This window comes from Acinonyx jubatus, chromosome E2, assembly GCF_027475565.1.
Source record: "Acinonyx jubatus isolate Ajub_Pintada_27869175 chromosome E2, VMU_Ajub_asm_v1.0, whole genome shotgun sequence".
NCBI classification, from domain to species: Eukaryota; Metazoa; Chordata; class Mammalia; order Carnivora; family Felidae; genus Acinonyx; species Acinonyx jubatus.
In genome coordinates this window covers 26,991,231-27,008,924 of record NC_069396.1, presented here as the reverse complement: position 1 = coordinate 27,008,924, position 17,694 = coordinate 26,991,231, and the positions used below count along the sequence as shown (strand labels likewise).

General features: G+C 52.5%; 1 protein-coding gene across 4 annotated transcripts in view; it reads left to right on the top strand.

Moving 5' to 3' along the window:
- ADGRG3 (adhesion G protein-coupled receptor G3) overlaps positions 1-13,327 on the top strand; it is a 30,651-nt gene extending 17,324 nt beyond the window's left edge. For 2 of the 4 annotated variants that reach the window (XM_027075855.2, XM_053211407.1), the window contains exons 3-13: positions 2,483-2,618; positions 4,166-4,312; positions 5,169-5,303; positions 5,843-5,882; positions 6,052-6,152; positions 6,286-6,398; positions 7,536-7,751; positions 8,443-8,723; positions 8,919-9,012; positions 10,324-10,607; positions 12,472-13,327. In XM_027075855.2, coding sequence (XP_026931656.2) covers positions 2,483-2,618; positions 4,166-4,312; positions 5,169-5,303; positions 5,843-5,882; positions 6,052-6,152; positions 6,286-6,398; positions 7,536-7,751; positions 8,443-8,723; positions 8,919-9,012; positions 10,324-10,607; positions 12,472-12,584 — 1,660 coding nt within the window. In that variant the 3' untranslated portion in view covers positions 12,585-13,327. The remainder of the gene's footprint in view (positions 1-2,482; positions 2,619-4,165; positions 4,313-5,168; positions 5,304-5,842; positions 5,883-6,051; positions 6,153-6,285; positions 6,399-7,535; positions 7,752-8,442; positions 8,724-8,918; positions 9,013-10,323; positions 10,608-12,471) is intronic. The other 2 variants (XM_053211408.1, XM_053211409.1) reach the window with 2 other exon arrangements.
- The last annotated feature ends 4,367 nt before the right edge of the window (positions 13,328-17,694 follow it).

The following is a 17,694-nucleotide window of genomic DNA, read 5'->3' as shown; positions in this document are numbered from 1 at the left end:
AGAAAGTGGCAAGTAGTTAAGATGCCTTAGGAAGATGAAAGTGAACTAGAACACGGCAAATAAACCCCACAAGAGTTCAGGGGCCCCTCCCTTCAGGGAATTTCCTAGGTATTCAGAGGTCTGGAGAACATCGAGATATCCCCTCCTTGGGAGGTTAATAAAAGGCAAGCTGTTGAAACTCCCACCACTTAACAATGTAAAAACAGGCACAATGTGGGAAAACACGTATCACGCAAACATGAACCAAAGATATCTGAGTAGCTATGTTAATAGCAGACAAAGAATATGATGTTTAAATGGGTATCAACTTTGTAATTAAAAATTCGACTTTACATATATGCATTAGACTTTTTGATTCTATGTTACATTTCACAACTAAAACAATTTTTAAAAGTGCTCTGGAAACTAGATCAGGAAATCTTCCCTTAAGAAAGTGAATTGGGAGCAGGGCACCTGGGTGGCTCAGTTGATTAAGCATCCAACTTTGGCTCAGGTCATGATCTCAGTTTGTGAGTTTGAGCCCTACGTCAGGCTCTGTGCTGACAGCTCAGAGCCTGGAGCCTGCTTCGAGTTCTGTGTCTCCCTCTCTCTTTGCCCCTCCCTTGCTCACACTCTGTCTCTCTGTCTCTCTCTCAAAAATAAACATTAAAAAATATTTTTTTAAGTGAATTGGGTTGTTTTGTGAGGTCAAAGATTTTTAAACACACACACACACACACACACACACACACACATAGAGAGATACAATTAAGTGCACAAAAAATATTGAATTTATTTTATTTGGTAACAATGAAAATCACAATTTTTTTTTTTAATTTTAAAGGGTAAATAAAAAGCTAGACTCAGTGTAGCTCAATCAGTAGATTTCGACAACCTCAACCCACCGTTTCTAGCTGGATGGTGTTCTAATTGCCTGCCGCACCTAAACACATTTGCACATATTTGCATGCGTTACTCTCTATAGTGGGCAATATAAAGCCTCCCTTTTGTCTCCCTGGCAGGCTCTCCTTAGCTACTCCTTTCCAACAGCCTTGATCTGGCTGTATCTGGCTGTATCCCCTTCTCTCCCATTGCTACCTCAGCCCTCACCTATTCAGAGTTGCTAAGGAAAGGTAGGCAGCACATCTCAGGACCCCAGCTTAGGAAAAGGAACTCTGGTCATGGGGATCTTTCAGTACCATGGAGAGTAGGGGGGGTGCGGGGGGTGGGGGTTGCTTTTAGCTGATGGCAAAGGGGCTGTGATAAAATAAATGGCAATTAACTTTTGTGTTCTCTGTACTTCTAACACTGGTTCAGTGCCCATAAGCCATTTCCCATACAGTTCAGCCTTTAGAGGGCAAATTCCCAGTATGTAGCCAGCACTCAATAAATGTGAGTTGGCACTCATGGCACGCAATTATCATCCTACTGTTTGAAATACTCAGAAGATTATATAAGGAAGATATACAAAGACCACTGAGTACACGAAAAGATGCTCACCATCATTAGTCATTAGGGGAATGCAAATTAAAACCACAATGAGATACTACTTCACACTTACTGGGATGGCATCATTGCAAACAAAAGAACATAAAATGAAAATGTCAAGCGTTGGCAAGGATGTGGAGAAACGGAGCCCTCGAGCGTTGGTGTGAAAATGTCAACTGGTACAGCCGTGGAGAGCAGTTTGCCACTTCCTCGAGAAGTTAAACACAGAACTGCCATATGACCCAGCAATTCCACTCCTAGGTATATACCCCCAAAGAATTCCAAGCAAGTCCTCAAGCAAAAGCTTGTACTTGAATACAAGCAGCCCTGGGTATCATAGGCAAAAAGTGGAAACAACCCAAATGTCCATCAATGGATAAGTGTATGTAGAAAATGTGGTATATTTATAGAATGGCGTTTTATTCATCCATAGCAAGGAATGGAATACTTACACATGCTTATACAACATGTATGAACCTTAAGAACAGGCTAAATGAAAGAAGCCAGACACAAAGACCAGATATACAATTCCATTTATAAGAAACTTCTAGAACAGGCAAATTCATAGATTAGTGTTTGCAAGGGGCTGAGGGAAAGGATGGCTGCTTCATGGGTAGAGGGTTTCCTTCTGGAGGGATGAGAATGTTCCAAAGTTAGATAGCGATGGCGGTCACACAACACTGTGAATGTATTTGATGCCGCTGAATCGTGTACTTTAAAACGGTTAAAATGGTAAACTTTATGTTACGTATATATTGTTACCAAAAAAGACGAACACATAAACTATTCAGAGGGACTACTGGCCGGAATCTCCCAGAACGAGCCTGGCTTGCTCTCATGACACCCTGCTTCTCCTGCCGTGATCCCAGAGTCTTTTCTTTGATATTCTGGGTCACCCCTCCTCCCCCAGGAACCTGATGGTGGCTTCCTCGCCATCCAGGCTGGGGACCAGGTGAGTGCGCAATCCCAGCCTGCAAGACTCTATCTATTGTCCCTGATTCCCGGCCCTTTGCAGATACTGGCTGAAATACGAGTTCCATCTGGTGGAGAATCAGATGGGGATAGTGAATACGTCTTTTTTGAAGGCTGTTGTCCAGAGTGTCAGCACCAACATCTCAGAAGACCTGCTCTTCTCTCTGACGCCTTCCCAGGTGAAGAGGCCCCTGTCCCTGTTGGCTGTTTCTGGCTCCATTTCCCTCAGACGTATTTTTCAGAATTCTGAGAGACTCCTGGTCTGTGCTTGGTGCCCCCCAAACTATATCCCTCTCCTGTCCCATTTGGTAGTGCTCTGCCACTTTGCTAATGGGTGCTAGGGAGTTACTGGGATGAGTGGATCCTGGTGACAGATTACCCAGGGTGGAGGAAGACACATAGGGAAGATCATCAAATTGAGAGTCAGGGCATCTGGGTTCCAGTCCTGGGCTCCCCACCCCCTCCCTAGGTGTCTTCCAGGAAACCCCTTCCTGTCTCTGGGCCCCGGAGCCCTCATCTGTAAGATGAGCACTAAGGCTCCTCCAAGGTCAGAGGTTCCCTTCTGCCCTCCCTCCCAGGGAACACATTTGAAACCAGGTAAAGGCACACCTCACCATACTGCAAAGGGCCCCACAGGCAGACTCCAGATTTACACTGGTCTGGATTCAAATCCCGGCGCTGCCCTTTACCAGCTAATGTGATACTGAGCTCATGACCGAAATTTTCTGAGCTTTGGTTTCCCCAATCTGTAAAACGGTGACAGTAGTGCCCACTTTCAAGGTTATGGGGGGAGCAAGTGAGATAATGCACAGGGAGTCCTGGGTGCAGGGACTTCACTCCCTTAAGGAGGGAAGCTGAGGATGATGTTCAGGCAGCAGACAGGTTGGCTATCATCAGGGTACTTCTAGGTCTGTCTGGAAAAGGAGTGATGAAAGAGAAGACCTTTCCCAACCCTTTATTTATGTGACCCAAGCAGCTGAGCCCTCTGCTTGGGGGCACCCGCTGGCCCCAGAGATCACCCCCATGTTCTTTGACAAGGGTCCAGATGGGAAGGACAAAGGTGGGGCTTTCGCCTCCTACCCTTAGCTCCTCCTGTTCCAGTGTCCACGGGGTGCTTTTGAGGCGGGACCAGTTGGGACCCGGCTGCAGCCCAGTGGACCAGTGAGGTCAGAGAATGAACAAGTTACCAATGAAATTTAGTATTTTAACCATTCTCAGCTTTTACCAAATATGTCATCAGGCAGGGGGGAAATCACATTCTATGTGTTTTGTATTCTCCGCCTCTGCTCTCATGGTCTCCCTTTCTGGGGGACTTTATTCTTTCCAGTTATTCCTTCATCAGAAGCCAGACACCATCACCATAAAACCCTACGTAATTACAAGGGCTGGCAGGAAGCTGGCCGACCCTCCCTCACACTTGTAAACTGAACTTCACTGACTTCTTTGGGCCTGACCCTGACGGGTGGCCACACAGGCAACTTGTTAGCTCCGTTCTCCGTATTGGGAAAACTGAGGGTCCATGAGGCTGGGGCTTGTCCAGGGGCTCACAGTCTGGACAGAGCAGAGCTTGCAGTGTGCCTCCAGGTGTCCTGCCTCTCAGAGTGATGCCCTCGGGCACCACCCCTCCACCCAATGCCTCAGTTTCCCCTCCCAACTAGGGGAATGGCAAGACAGGTGTCTTGGAACCCTGGGGGAAAGACGGGAGCTGCGGGGTCTGTGGTTACAGGTTCCAAGGCCAGTGACAGAGGAGGAGCATGAGCCCCCCGACAGAGTCCGGCTGCCCCGGAGTCTCTTTGAATCCCTGCAGGACAGCAGGTCGGTGGTCCGGCTGGCCATCACGCTCCTGGACATCGGTCCAGGGAATCTCTTTAAGGTGAGGAGAGGCCTGATGGAGGCTCAGGGCAGCTCAGTGGGTCAGTGCTCCGTTCACCAGGGACCTGTGCCCCAGCTTGCCCTCTCTCGGGTCTTTGCTGTGGGTCCCAACGGGGATGGAGGAGGTGATGAGCCTCCGGAGAACATTTCTAAAGCAGCCCAAGGTCATCCCAGACTTCTGTCCTCGGAGTCTGTGCACTGCAAACTCACACTGGTCACACACACTCAGATGTTTGGACCCCACGCACCAGTGTCCTTGGTTGGACCTGTACGTGTATCCCAAGCATTCATGTCCCCTTGTGTGTCCTTGTGCATGTACAGATGCGCATATTCTTTCAGACTCCTGGTGTGTATGTAATCGCGTGTGCTCCTGTGTGACCGTGTCCACACAAGTGAGGGTACCCATGTTCTTGCAAATGTGTACCAGGCATGCCTGTCCAGAGGTGTGTAATCCACTCACGTGTAGACATAGTGCACGATGAGTGCTGCTGCGGGCTGGTGCTCACCCCCCGTAGGCACCCACTGCCCTCCAGTAGGACACATGGTCTTTCTTCTAGCCCAACGCTCTCCACCTAAGTGGGCAGAGGAGCCCTGGGGCCGGCAATGGAGAGCTGTTGGCCGCATGGCTTTGTAACCATTTGGCCTGGGGTGTTGGGCTCACTGGGGTCCAGCCTGGGCAGGGGACTACAGGGAGCAGCAGGAGGAAAGTCGCCCATGATCCCTCGGTCCCCTGGTCCCCTAGCCACAGACTTTACTCTCTAGACAAGGGTGATGGGTCCTGGACGTTCCCAGGAACCCCCACAGCGTTTGGTTGGGACAGCCCCTCCCTAAGCCCAGCTCCCCATCTCCCTCCACAGGGCCCCAAGCTCAGCCTGGAGGACAGCAGCAGCGTGTTGAACAACCGCCTGGTGGGCTTGAGTTTGGGCAATATATCTGTCAGCAGGCTGGCTGAGCCTTTGGAGATCACCTTCTCCCACCAGCGCCCACCCTCTGTGAGCCCCCAGTCCGGGCCTGGCTGCTACTAAGGGGCAGACAGGCGGGTGGTCACCCACAAGCACACAGGCAGACACGCATAGGACTCTGCACCTCCCATCCTTCCACAGCCACCCGGCAGAAGCCGCAAAGACCATACACACGGCTGTGCCCAGGGACACATGCCACCTGCACACGAATGTCCATTTGACCCCCGGGTCCCCTCCCACTCGTGCTTTTGGGCGTGCACATAGGGCCTGGCAAACCCACCAGTATGCCACCCACATACGTGCTCCCTCAAAGGCACATGCACACAGACACGCAACCCTCCCACTCACAGCCCCACGCCTCTCACGCGCTGGTCCACGGCACTCCAAATGGTGCAATCCATGGTCCTGTGTGACCCACGGGGTGAGCCTTGCTTTCTACCCAATGCGCACTCAGCGGGGGGTGGGGGGGCACGCTGTCCTCTCCCCTCCTCTCCCCACACTCTCCTCGGCCCTCTCTCCTCTCCCAACCGCCCCATGCCTCCACCCTGATGCCCATTCTCTGGTTTCAGAACATGACCTTCAGCTGTGTATTCTGGGATGTGACTAAAGGTAGGCAGGGAGAGTGCGGGCTCCCTTGGCGAGGTGGGGGGCAGAATGCCACCGGCAGGGCCCCTCCCCCTCCCTTCCTTCCTCTCTGTTCCCCTCCCCTCCTCTCAGATCCCTGCCACTCCCCCATATTCCCATACACTCTCCTATGTTCTCCTCCCTTCCTCTCCAGGGTCAACAGGAGACTGGTCTTCCACAGGCTGCTCCACAGAGCTCAGCGCCAAGAGGACTGTCTGTCGCTGTGACCACCTGACCTTCTTCGCTTTGCTGCTGGTAACAGCTCACCCGCCCTGATCCCAGCAGTTCTGGAGGCACCAAAGCTGCCTGGCAGGGGCCAGGGGCTTTGGGATGTGTGGGGCCTGGCCTCTGACTGATGTGGTTCCGGTTCCGGGGGTGTTGCCCACAGAGGCCGATCTTGGACCGGGCCACGGTGCAGGCCCTCATTCGCATTTCCCAGGCTGGCTGTGGAGCCTCGATGATCTTCCTGGCCTTCACTGTTCTCCTGTATGCTGCCCTGAGGTGGGTGACCCCCCCCCCCCACCCCATGTCTCCTTCTTGTCCGGAAAGTCAGGAGAGGTACAGGCTAGAAAGTACACTGCTTGTGCAGCATTATAGATATCCTCTCCAAACCCTAGTTTCCTCATCTGTAAAATGGGGTTGGGGGTTGAAATGTGTCAGAGTTATTTCAGTTGAAAGTGGCAGAAACTCAAAGTCACTCAAATATAACGGGGAATATGTGGTTCCTGTAAGGCAGCCTTCAGGCACGGTTGGATCCAGGGGCTCAAAAGACTTGCTCTCCCTCTGCTTCTCCCAACTTTGCTCTCTCCTTTGTCAGTCTTGTCAAGCAGCTTCTTCACACTCAGGGAGTCCCAGGCTTGTCTGCCTAAGCAGTGAATTTTCTAAGCGAAGTTCCAGAATTAAAGCCTTTTTCTTTTAACATTTTGTTTTGAAATTGTTATAGACTGACAGGAAGTTGCAAATATACCACATAGAGTCCCACAGTTTTTTCCAGTGATAGCATTTTATATAACTGTAGTATTAATACCCAAACCAGGAAATTGGCATTGGTACAGTGCTACTAACTAGAATACAGTTTCCACAATTTTTTACATGCATTCCTTCCTCTGTGCGTGTGTGTGTGTGTGTGTGTGTGTGTGTGTGTGTGTATTTCTATGCAATTTTATCCCGTGTATACCAGAGTTGAGTTTTGCTCTAACCTGAACCATTTGCCCATGATGGAACAGGTCACTGTGGTCAAGGGGTGGGTTACACTGATTGGCCAAGCCAGGTCATGTGCCTGCTTTTATTTGAACTAACAAAGGGTTAACCTCAGCCAAACTGCAGGGCTGAGAGCGGGAAAGGGGGTTCCTCAGGGAAACCCGTTCCAGAAGGAGGAGTGGGTGCCCGACAGGCAGAGATCACTGGCCTGTGCTCAGGTTCTCTGGGTCCAGGCCATGGGCGAGGGACCCACAGGAACTGTGGGCTTGAAGGAGCCTGCGGGAGCAGCCACATGCCCCAGCCTGCCCTGGACCCCAGCCTCCCCACCCGTGACTGACCTGGAGCAGCCCTGGGGTCTCCTGACTCAGTCTGGGGCCCTCTGACTGCCCTTTTCCACGTGCCTCTCTGCCTCTGTCACCATGCGGGCCTGGGCTGCAGCCCCCAGCAGCCCCACTCCCTCCGTCTCAGAGCAAGCCGTGAGTGTGAGCGGTGCCACCCCTGTCCCCAACCAAGCCCCCGCCTGGGACACAGCCCCCATCCCCAACAAGCTGAGCATGACCTGCCAGCTGGCCGCGCTGCTGGACCCTGTGAGCCCGGCTTGGAGCGCCAGAAGGAATCGTCACCAACTCTCGAGGGTGGGCCCTGGCGTCTCAAGTGAGATGCACATTATGCCTCATGCTCCTGTCCAGGCAGCCCTGGGCTCTCATCCCTCCAGTGAGAGCCCTGGGGATCTGTTTGCTAGGAATTCAGAGTGTGAACTCCACGGACAGGGAGTGAGCCTCCGGCCCTCTCCGGGCCTCATTCTCCCTACGACGTCCCAGCCTCCTGCACCCATGCCCAGTCCCGCAGTCCATCTACTCACTCAACCAAATGCACGCAAGGCTGGCTCCGGCCTACTGTGCTAGCCTGAGGTCACAGCCAGAGAGGAGGGGGGTGGCAACAGTGAGCTGCGGGAAACTTCCAAATCAGCCTGGAATAAGTGGCAGTCAGAGACAGCTTCCTCAGAAGGAAAGGCCCGGGGAAGTTTTGAAGGAAGAGTAGGGAAAGGCATTGAGAGCAGAGGGAAGAGCAGGGGCAAAGTCCAGGAGGTGTGGAAAAGCAGAATGCGCTCAGGGAATTGCAAGGAATGCAGTTTGGCCAGAGCGTTGAGTCAAGGGATGAGGCCAGCAGGATCTGGACCCCACAGGACCCTGAGGGCCATGAGATGGCTTCTGCACCTGAACCGGACAGCATCCACACTCCAGCTGCTGGCAGGGGCGGAACAGAGGAGGTGGAATGGAGAGGCCGTGGTGCCCCGTGGGAGCTGCGTCCTCTTGCAGCTTCTCATTGGCCCTTCTCACCCCAGGTTCTACCGGCAGCGGTTCAAGTCAGAAGATGCCCCCAAGGTCCACGTGGCCCTGAGCATTAGCTTGTTTCTCCTGAATCTAGCCTTCTTCATCAATGTGGGGCATGGCCGTGAGCCATCAGATGCCACCTGCTGGGCCCGGGGGGCCATCTTCCACTATTTCCTACTCTGTACCTTTACCTGGATGGGCCTGGAAGCCTTCCACCTCTACCTGCTCGTCATCAAGGTCTTCAACACCTACTTTGGGCACTATTTCCTGAAGCTGAGCCTCGTGGGCTGGGGTAGGTGCAGCTCAGACAGGCAGTGAGCATGGCTGGCCCTGGGAGGGGGACAGGAGGGAGAGCTGCCTAGGGCAGAGAAGGGGCTCCCTCTGTTGTACAGGCTCAGGACCTGGGGGATGGGCCGCTGGAGGGGATTTGGGAGGAGGACATGCCAAGGGAGCCCAGCAGTGCCGCAGCCCCTCCTGTTGTGCACAGGCCTGCCTGCCCTAATCGTCATTGGCACCGGGAGCGCCAACAGCTATGGCCACTATGCCATCCGCGACAAGAAGAACATGGCCACGCTGGAGCTGTGAGTGGTGGCTGTGGGAGCAGGGGTGACATCAGGTCCCTGGCTGCACATATCTGGGCCAGAGGGATGTGGGGAGAGGAGGGAATCCTGGGAAGAGAGACTGAGTAAGTCAAGGCAAAGGATCCTCCAGCTAGCTCATGGCCTGGAGTGGTAAACTGAGGACTGGATGGAGAAAGCTCAGTGAGACAGAGGGTCTGAAATGGAGGAAAGCGAACGGAGGCAGTATGCCTTGCTCTAGCCTGGGCCACCACCGGCCCATATGGTACCTTTGGGCAAATTTAAAAAGGTGCTCTGCCAACCTGTCATGCCAGGGGCTCAGCCCCACCTGCCCCCTCAGCCAGCTGCCCTTGTGCAGGATACAACCTGCCCAACATTAGTGACAGCCCTGGTTCTCTCTGGGCTCTGCCTCTGAATTGCTGTGTGGCCTAGCCTGGCCCCTCCCAGGGCCTCAGTCTCCTCATCTGTACAATGAGGTGTGATGAACATATTCTTTCACACCTTTTGCCCTGCAGTGCGTGTTGCACGGGGCTGAGCTGAGCCTCCCCCAGAATGCCTTCCCTGGGCCCATGGCTCTGTGCTAAGAGAGGCTGGTGGGGCCTTGGTCTTGTTCCCAGGACCTCAAATGCAGGGGCCACAGGGGCTAGAGAGGTAACATAAGCACACGCGGTGGTCCAGGGGGAGACTGCAGTAGACTGGCAGTCACACACCCATCTATCGTCCCTCTGGAGGGCATCCACAGAGCTGCTGGGTGTCGTTTTACAAGAGAAGCAGAAATCTGGATGCTTACGCCAAGCCTCCCACTTTTTAAAGGGTGGTTGTTAATTCAATTGTTTAACAACATGATGTGGGGCAAATGAAACATGTCTTTGGGCCTAAATTTGCCCCTTTGCACTCGCTGGTCTAGGAAGAATTTTATTTTTATTATTTTTTTAATGTTTATTTTTGAGAGAGGGACAGAGCACAAGCAGGAGAGGGACAGAGAGAGAGGGAGACACAGAATCTGAAGCAGGTTCCGGGCTCTGAACTGTCAGCACCCACTATGGGGCCCAAACTCACAAACCGCGAGATCACGACCTGAGCCGAAGTCGGACGCTCAACCGGCTGAGCCACCCAGGTGCCCCTGCCCTCGCTGGCCTAAAGAGATGGCAGACAGGAGCCTTTTGACAGCCCCTTCCCAGGAGAATAGGGGGTTGGTGGGTAGCAGTGGGGGAAGGAGTCTTCTTGAGCACAGAAGGTCAGTTAGGGAAGACTGCGTGGGGCTTGCTGGACAGGGCCACCTCTCCAATCCCAGGGGCCATCTACTGCCTCCAGGTGCTGGTTCCGTGAGAAGACCGCCGTCTCTGCCCTCTACGTCACCGTCCATGGCTACTTCCTTATCACCTGCCTCTTCAGCGCTGTGGTCCTGGGCCTGGTGGCCTGGAAGATCTTCACTCTGTCGACTGCCACAGCAGGCAAGGAGCAGGGACCGAACTGGAAGGGAGTGCTCACCGTGCTGGGCCTCTCAAGCCTGGTGGGTGTGACCTGGTGGCTGGCCATCCTCACGCCCCTGGGCCGATCCACCGTCTATGTCTTCGCGCTGTTCAACTCCCTGCAAGGTGAGGCTTCCGGGCCAGGGCGGTGGCGGGTTGCCTCACCTGCAAGGGGGTGCTTTGGGGGCACGGGGAGGAGGCAGACGGCGAGAAACAGGATTCCACTCAGGCTGGCTCAAATCAAGGGCTCTCCCAAGGACCCCAGGACGGGAAGGCTGACCGGCCTCGTGGGAACGGGTACCAGAATCAGGAAAAGCCACCCAAACCAAAGCAGATACCACCTCCATCTTTTTCTCTGGAGCTGCGTGTAGTCTCTCACCTTCTGTCTGTCCCTTCTGTCCTCTGTCGCTTCTGTCCCTTCCTACCCAGGCTCGCAGACGGCTTCTTCCACCCTCTGTGACCTCTGTCTAGGGAGGGTGCTCTGATTCAGTCCGGTCCGTGTTTTTAGGAGAGTCAAGGATCAGACTGAGCCATCTTGGTCCGGTCAGCTGTGACCTGTAGGGCAGGGTCACGTGATGTGATGGCCACATGACATGGACAGTCTGTAAGGAGTTGTGCTGGCAGAAGGAAGTGATTAGCAGAGGAAACGATGGGTAGGTGTGCTCCTTGCTCCCCACCTCGTCCTCCCTCTGATTTCCCAGCAGAGGAGAAGGCACCCGGGGTGTGGGTGACGGTCCCCCCATCCTCCTCGCTCCTCACACTGTGCCATACACACAGCTTGGTAAATAATTAATGTATTTATTTTTGAGACAAAGAGCGAGAGAGTACAGGGGACGTGCAGAGAGGAGAGAGAGAGAATCCCAAGCAGACTCTGAGCTGTCAGCACAGAGCCCGACGCGGGGCTCGAACGCACAGACCACGAGATCGTGACTTGAGCAGAAGTCAGATGCTTAACCGACTGAGCCACCCAGGCGCCCCCATCTTATTTTTTAAAGTTTTTAAAATGTTTACTTATTTTTGAGGGAGAGAGTGAGAGAGAGAGAGAGAACACAAGCAGTGGAGGGGCAGAGAGAGAGGGAGACCAAGGATCCGAAGTGGGCTCCACGCTGACAGCACAGAGCCCAACTCGGGGCTCGAACCCATGAACCGTGAGATCATGACCTGAGCCAAAGTCAGACGCTTGACTGACCGAGCCACCCAGGCATCTCACCAGACTTCATAATGAGTACCTGAGACAGTACTTGTGGGGGACACAGTAGGCCTTCGGTCTGTGCGGACTCTGTCAGCAACAGCAGGCTCTCTGAGACGATCCCCGGGGGAAGAAACAGGAGCCCACATCTGGAACATCTGGGGCTGGGGAGGGACACACCTTGAAACTAGATTATATCATTATTCTTCTGGAGGTTGCTCTTAATATTTACGCCTGAACGCTTCACCCTACCGAGTTGTCTCAGCTGAGTGTGCGGGTCTCAGTCCATCTTTCTTCCTCCCAAACGCAACAGTCCCTACACTTCAGCTGCCCTTGAACGCTTCTCAATAGTTTATCGTGGTTAAAACTTGTGGTGTAAATTTCTTTTAAGCACACACAAAGTTTTAACTTTTCTATCAATGTCTGTACTTGCTACACTTCTGATAGCTCCCACCTTCCCCCTTCTTCTGGCTGGGGTGCATCCTGTAATCATCCTTCGTGGAGGGGGGTAAAGGAAGGTCACTATAGTGGTGGCTGTTCTGTATGTCTGAAAATGCTTTTATCTGCTCTTTCTTTTCTGTGATAGATGTACGCATACGTGATTTCATGGCCTCCGTTTTTCATTTCCAAGATTTCCATTTGGTTCTCTTTCAGGGGTTGGCTTCATTTTTGCCTGATTTTTCCATACGTTCTTGAGCTTTTGCAGTGGAGAGATTTCTCCTCCGGACGGCCGTCAGCCAGGCTGCCCAGCGCCCTGCCGGTCCGACCCCAAGCTCATCCAGTCCTTCTCCTTCCTGACAGGTGTCTTCATCTTCTGCTGGTTCGCCGTGCTCTACTTCCCCAGCCGGACTGCCGTGGCCTCCTCTTCTGGCACTGCCAGAATTGACCAGGTCCACACCGCGTCTCAAGAATAGGGGGCCTCCCTGGGGTCAGGCTGGGAGCCGGCCGCACATTGTGGACTCGGCTCTGACTCCCTGTGTGAACTCAGGCTGCTCCTTGCCTCCTTCTGGCCTTCAGTTTCTATGTTTGTACAATGTGGCTGGGGAAGGGAGGTGATGGGGGCCAGTTTGGACCACCTGGCCTCAGTGGTTCCGTCCAGATACTTCTGTGGGTCCTAGAGTCCACAAATCCAGGATTGCGAGAGTCTGAAGACCGCTGCCAGCATAGAGCAGGTGCCCTCACCTGTACCTGTACCTGCACCTCCTGCCTACCGAGCAAAACAGCTCATCTCTGCCATTGGCCACCTCTGGTTTTAGTCACAGGGGACTCTGTTATCAGAATTGCCCCTTGAAGGAGTCCCAGCCTCTCCTCTTCTCCCTCTTACCACCACCCTCTCACAACCCCACCCTCTGGCTGCCTGTTCTCAGGCACTTGGACAGTTGTGCACTAGAGGTTTGGGTCTATCTATGGATAGATAAGCAGGAGCCCCTGCCACCGGGGGCCACCCACCCTCCAGCTGTCTGGGGACACCGAATTTCAGAGAAGGCCACTTACTCAATAGTGGGTGGGATACCATAAGCAGGCTCCCCTCCCCACCCTGACCGCCACACGTGTGGCCTGACCTCTGATCTGCTGTCATAGTGGGGTGGAAGGCAGATGGTCCAGAGCTCCGCACACCTGAGGGCCGAGGGGCAGGGCAGGGGAGAGGGCTGGGCTGAGCAGAGAGAGGGCAGGCATTGCTCCCAGAACCTGAGCTCCTATCAAGCAGGTCCATCAGCCTCATTCACCGGTTCAGCCCAGCCCGAGCCTGGCACGTTTCAGGCCCCAAATAAATATCTGTTGTCTGAATAGATGGATGTATGAGTTTGGCATCAGCCTGCATGGTTCGGAGCCAGGGGAGTGTCTCAGGCCAGGCCCGTGGCTGGGCCTCCATTTCGCAACTGTTGCTGGTTTCCTCAGTAGGAAACAAAAGAGGCAGAGATAAGAGAGAGAGAAAGCCAGCTAGAGAGAGGGAATTAACAGATAAACCAACACAAAGAAAGAAAAGAGTGGAGGGGACAGAAAGACAGCAGCCCCCTGGCCCACCCCCACGCCCACGATCACGCCCCAAGTCTAGCCTTGAGTTCCGAACCACTGGGGACATCTCACCTTCCCTACTCACCCCCACCCTCCCCAGTGGGCTTGGCCAAGGTCAAGCACCTGCTGTAGGTGAGAAGTTATTGTTATCAGACCGTCCCCCACAGCCTCTGGGCCGCCAGCCATCTCCTGCTCCCCGATGACTATGCTGAGTGGACGCCCTCCCTTCTCCCTCCTCCCGCCCAACAAACAGATGAAAGACAGGAAGGCAGGGGCCCTCGCTTTATGCAAGTCGCTGTGTTCCTGGAAGGGAAATTCTAGGGTGTGGACCTTGCATCAGCCGGGCCACAGTATATCAGTTTTTGTGGACAAACTTGGTGGGTCTGGGGACTTACTTTCTTTCACTGACACCAATTTCTCACGCTGAAGGTCGTGGCCCTCTTACCTCAAAGTCTCAGAGTTTCTGAGGGCAAACGTTTGTATTCCATGGCTGCTTCATTGTCTGACAGGCCTGCCTCTGCCACTTAGGGGCTGTGTGATGTTGGGTGTGTCGCCTCACCTCTCTGAGCCTCAGGTGCCCCATCCATAGAACGAAAATCATCAAATTCTTGCCCCGACTTGAGAGCATTAAGTGAAGGGACAAAAGTAAAGTGCCGGGTACAGACACGGCAGGAATTAGAGACCCCTGAGGCTCACAGAAAGATCAGGTGGAACCCTTGTGTGAAACGGGAACCTTTGCAACCTGTGTGTAAAATAGGAGAGGTGTGAACCTTAAAAATCCCTTCCAGATTCCTTCTACAGCTCTGCCAAGTAGACCAGCCCTATGTGGGGAGGAGAAAATGGAGGCCGGGAGACGTCTAGCAACCTGCCCAAGGCTATTCTCCAAGCTGGGCTGATGCAGAGCGAGGCTTCTCTGGGTTGCTGATGCTTCCTCCTAGAGCATTTCCTGGGTTCAAGAATTATTGCCTCAGTCCTGGTCCCTGAGTCTCAGCGGAAACCCCGGGCTCTGGCTTTCCCAGTCCGACGTGGGGGCAGCCAAACCACGAGTCCCAAACGCGCAGGGTTTCCTGGTGCAGCTGGAGAGGGAAGATGGGAAGACGTGGTCGATGGCAGGGATGTGTTTCTTTTCCAGCTGGCTGTCTACCCCAGGGCCAGGCAGGGGCAGGGGGGCCGGGGTCCGTCATTACTTGGGGTCACTGCAAAAGTGACTCTGAGTGTCCAGCTGAGCATGTACTAAGGCCAGGTGGAGTGATGGCCAAAAGGCACCCCAAGGCCCGGTGAGGATGGATGGGGTTCCACTATCACCACGTGATCCAGTAGCAAACTAGGAGGTAGACAGCACCATGATTAAAAGCACAAAGCCTGAGGTCAGCCTGTCTGGACTAAGTTCTTCCTCTGCAACTGGCCTTGGTCCAATTCCTCACCTACTGAACCCATAAAGCAGGGAGAGCAGTAATTGCCCCACGGAATGGATGAGGCTTCCAAGAGATATGGCAGAGAGCCCAGTGCCCGGACCCCCGGCCCAGCGTGAAAGTGACTAAGCCAGAGCTTTGCTTGGGCCACCAGCTTCTCAGGCCCTGGGCTGCAGTGGCCATCTGTGTGCTGCAAGGAGGGTCCCCCTCCAGCATGCCTCCATGGCTGGTTCTTCCTGTTCTGCTCCTGCTTCTTCATTCCTTGTATTTTTCATTACATTATAACAAATGTACAGGAAATAAGACATACTGGCTCTGTGCCAGATGGATAACTTAATATCGAAAGACAAAAGTTCTTCACAAATTAACCTATGAATACAATACAGTTCTAATAGATTCCAAAGGATTGTTTAGACTTCCCAAAAATGTACTCTAAAATTCATTTGAAGGCATATAGGCCTCAAATAGCTGGTCACCCTTAGTGAAAGAGGGCATGGAAAGAAGACTTGGTAGAAAGATATTACGAGGCCATCATGGTAAATCCAACATGGGGTCTGAGCAGGGAGAGGCATTAAGGCCAGTGGAAGAGAATGAAGGGCTCAGCAGCAGACTTATATACACCTGGGGGACTTAAGACACAATATTAGTGGCATCACCAGTAAGGGACAGATGGTGTGATGATGGTGTTGGAAAACTGGCTTATTATATGAAGAAAAATAAAACGGGATCCATATCTAATTCTTCATCCAGAGATGGGCTCCAGGCAGAGTAAAGGTTCTAAACAAAATGGCAAAACTATAAAGTTAATGCAGTAAAATAGCTTTGTGACCTCAGGACAAGGAAGGACTTCTCAAACAAAAAACGATAAGCGCGAAACATCAGACCAAAAACCTGGTGAGTTTAAGTACATCAAAATTATGGAGTTTTTTTGTTGTTGTTCCATGGAAGACACCATAGGCGATGTTAGCCAGCATGGGACAGAATAGGGCGAGGTATTTGCAATATCTGAAGCCAGAGATTAACATCTGGAAGGCCTGCAAATCAAAGCAAGGATACTTCCCTAATACAGAAAAATGGGCTGAGGTTTTATAAGGCAATTTCAGAGAAGACAATATCTAAAAGTAAGAATTTAGCATGTGAAGACACATTTAAAGTCATCAGTGACCACAAACATTAAAAAAAATTAAAAAAATTTTTAATGTTTATTTTTTTGAGAGGGAGCGAGAGAGAGAGAGAGAGAGAGAGAGAGAGACAGAGCACGAGTGGGGGAGGGGCAGAGAGAGCGGGAGACACAGAATCCGAGCAGGCTCCAGGCTCTGAGCTGTCAGCACAGAGCCCAATGCGGGGCTTGAACCCATAAACCAAGAGATCATGACCTGAGCTGAAGTCGGATGCTCAACCGACTGAGCCACCCAGGTGCCCCCCCCCCAAATTTTTTTTTTTTAAAAAAGGGACTCCTGGGTGGCTCAGTCGGTTGGCGTCCGATTTCAGCTCAGGTCATGAGCTCTCACAGTTCATGAGTTCAAGCCCCGGGGCAGGCTCTGTGCTGACAGCTCAGACCGTGAGCCTGCTTCAGATTCTGTATGTGTGTGTGTCTCTCTCTCTGCCCTTGCCCTGCTCACCCTCTCTCTCTCTCTCTCTCTTTCTCTCAAAAATAAAATTTAAAACAAATTTTAAAGTCATGAGTGATCACAGAGTTGCACATTAAGATGACAGAGGGACCTCATTGTATCCCTATTAAACTGGAGGACGCATGATAGGAAGCTGGATACTATGGATGCTGGCTTCCTGGGGCATTGTGGAGGTTGTGTAGGGTGTAGGTTTCATGGCCTGGAGTAAATGGGGTGCTGCTGCTCATTATCCAGCAATCCTGCTCCTGGTTATTGACCCCAGAGGAACACTCTTACATGCCTAGAAGGGACACGACCGAGGACGGGTGTGTGGCATTATTTATGGCATTATTTGTAGTGGAAAGGAGCTGGTGGCAAAGGGGAGGTAGGGTCCATCACAGGGAGAATAGAATGAATCCCTACAGCAGACACACAGCCACATGGATGGATCTAAAAACGCAGTTTTTAGCAATAATGTAAGAAACAGAGGAGGTAGTAACACCGTATCACTTATGTGAGTTAAAAACAACAACGTGCAAAAGAATGCTCATTTTGAAACAAAAAAAATGTATCAGAATGGCTGCCTATAAAGGTCAGAGAATGGGGTGGGGCGCCTGGGTGGCTCAGTCAGTTACGTTTCTGACGCTTGATTTTCAGCTCAGGTCATGATCCCACAGTTCATTATTGAGCTCTGCATCAGGCTCTCTGCTTGGGATTCTCCTTCTCCCCCTCTCTCTCTCCCTCCCTCCCTCAAAATAAATGAATAAACTTAAAAAAAAAAAAGAATCAGATAATTGGAGTGGGTATGAGGATAAAAAGGAATAAAGAAATATACAGGGTGTAGCCTGACACACCCTGTGTTTACCTTTCTCTCCTCCCTGCCTGCCCTCGCCCCAGGCGGACTCCTCAGGGGTAATTGCAGGGCACACGGTCCCACGACAGTTTAATTTATCCTTCACACTTTATTTTTCGTGACTGCATAATAT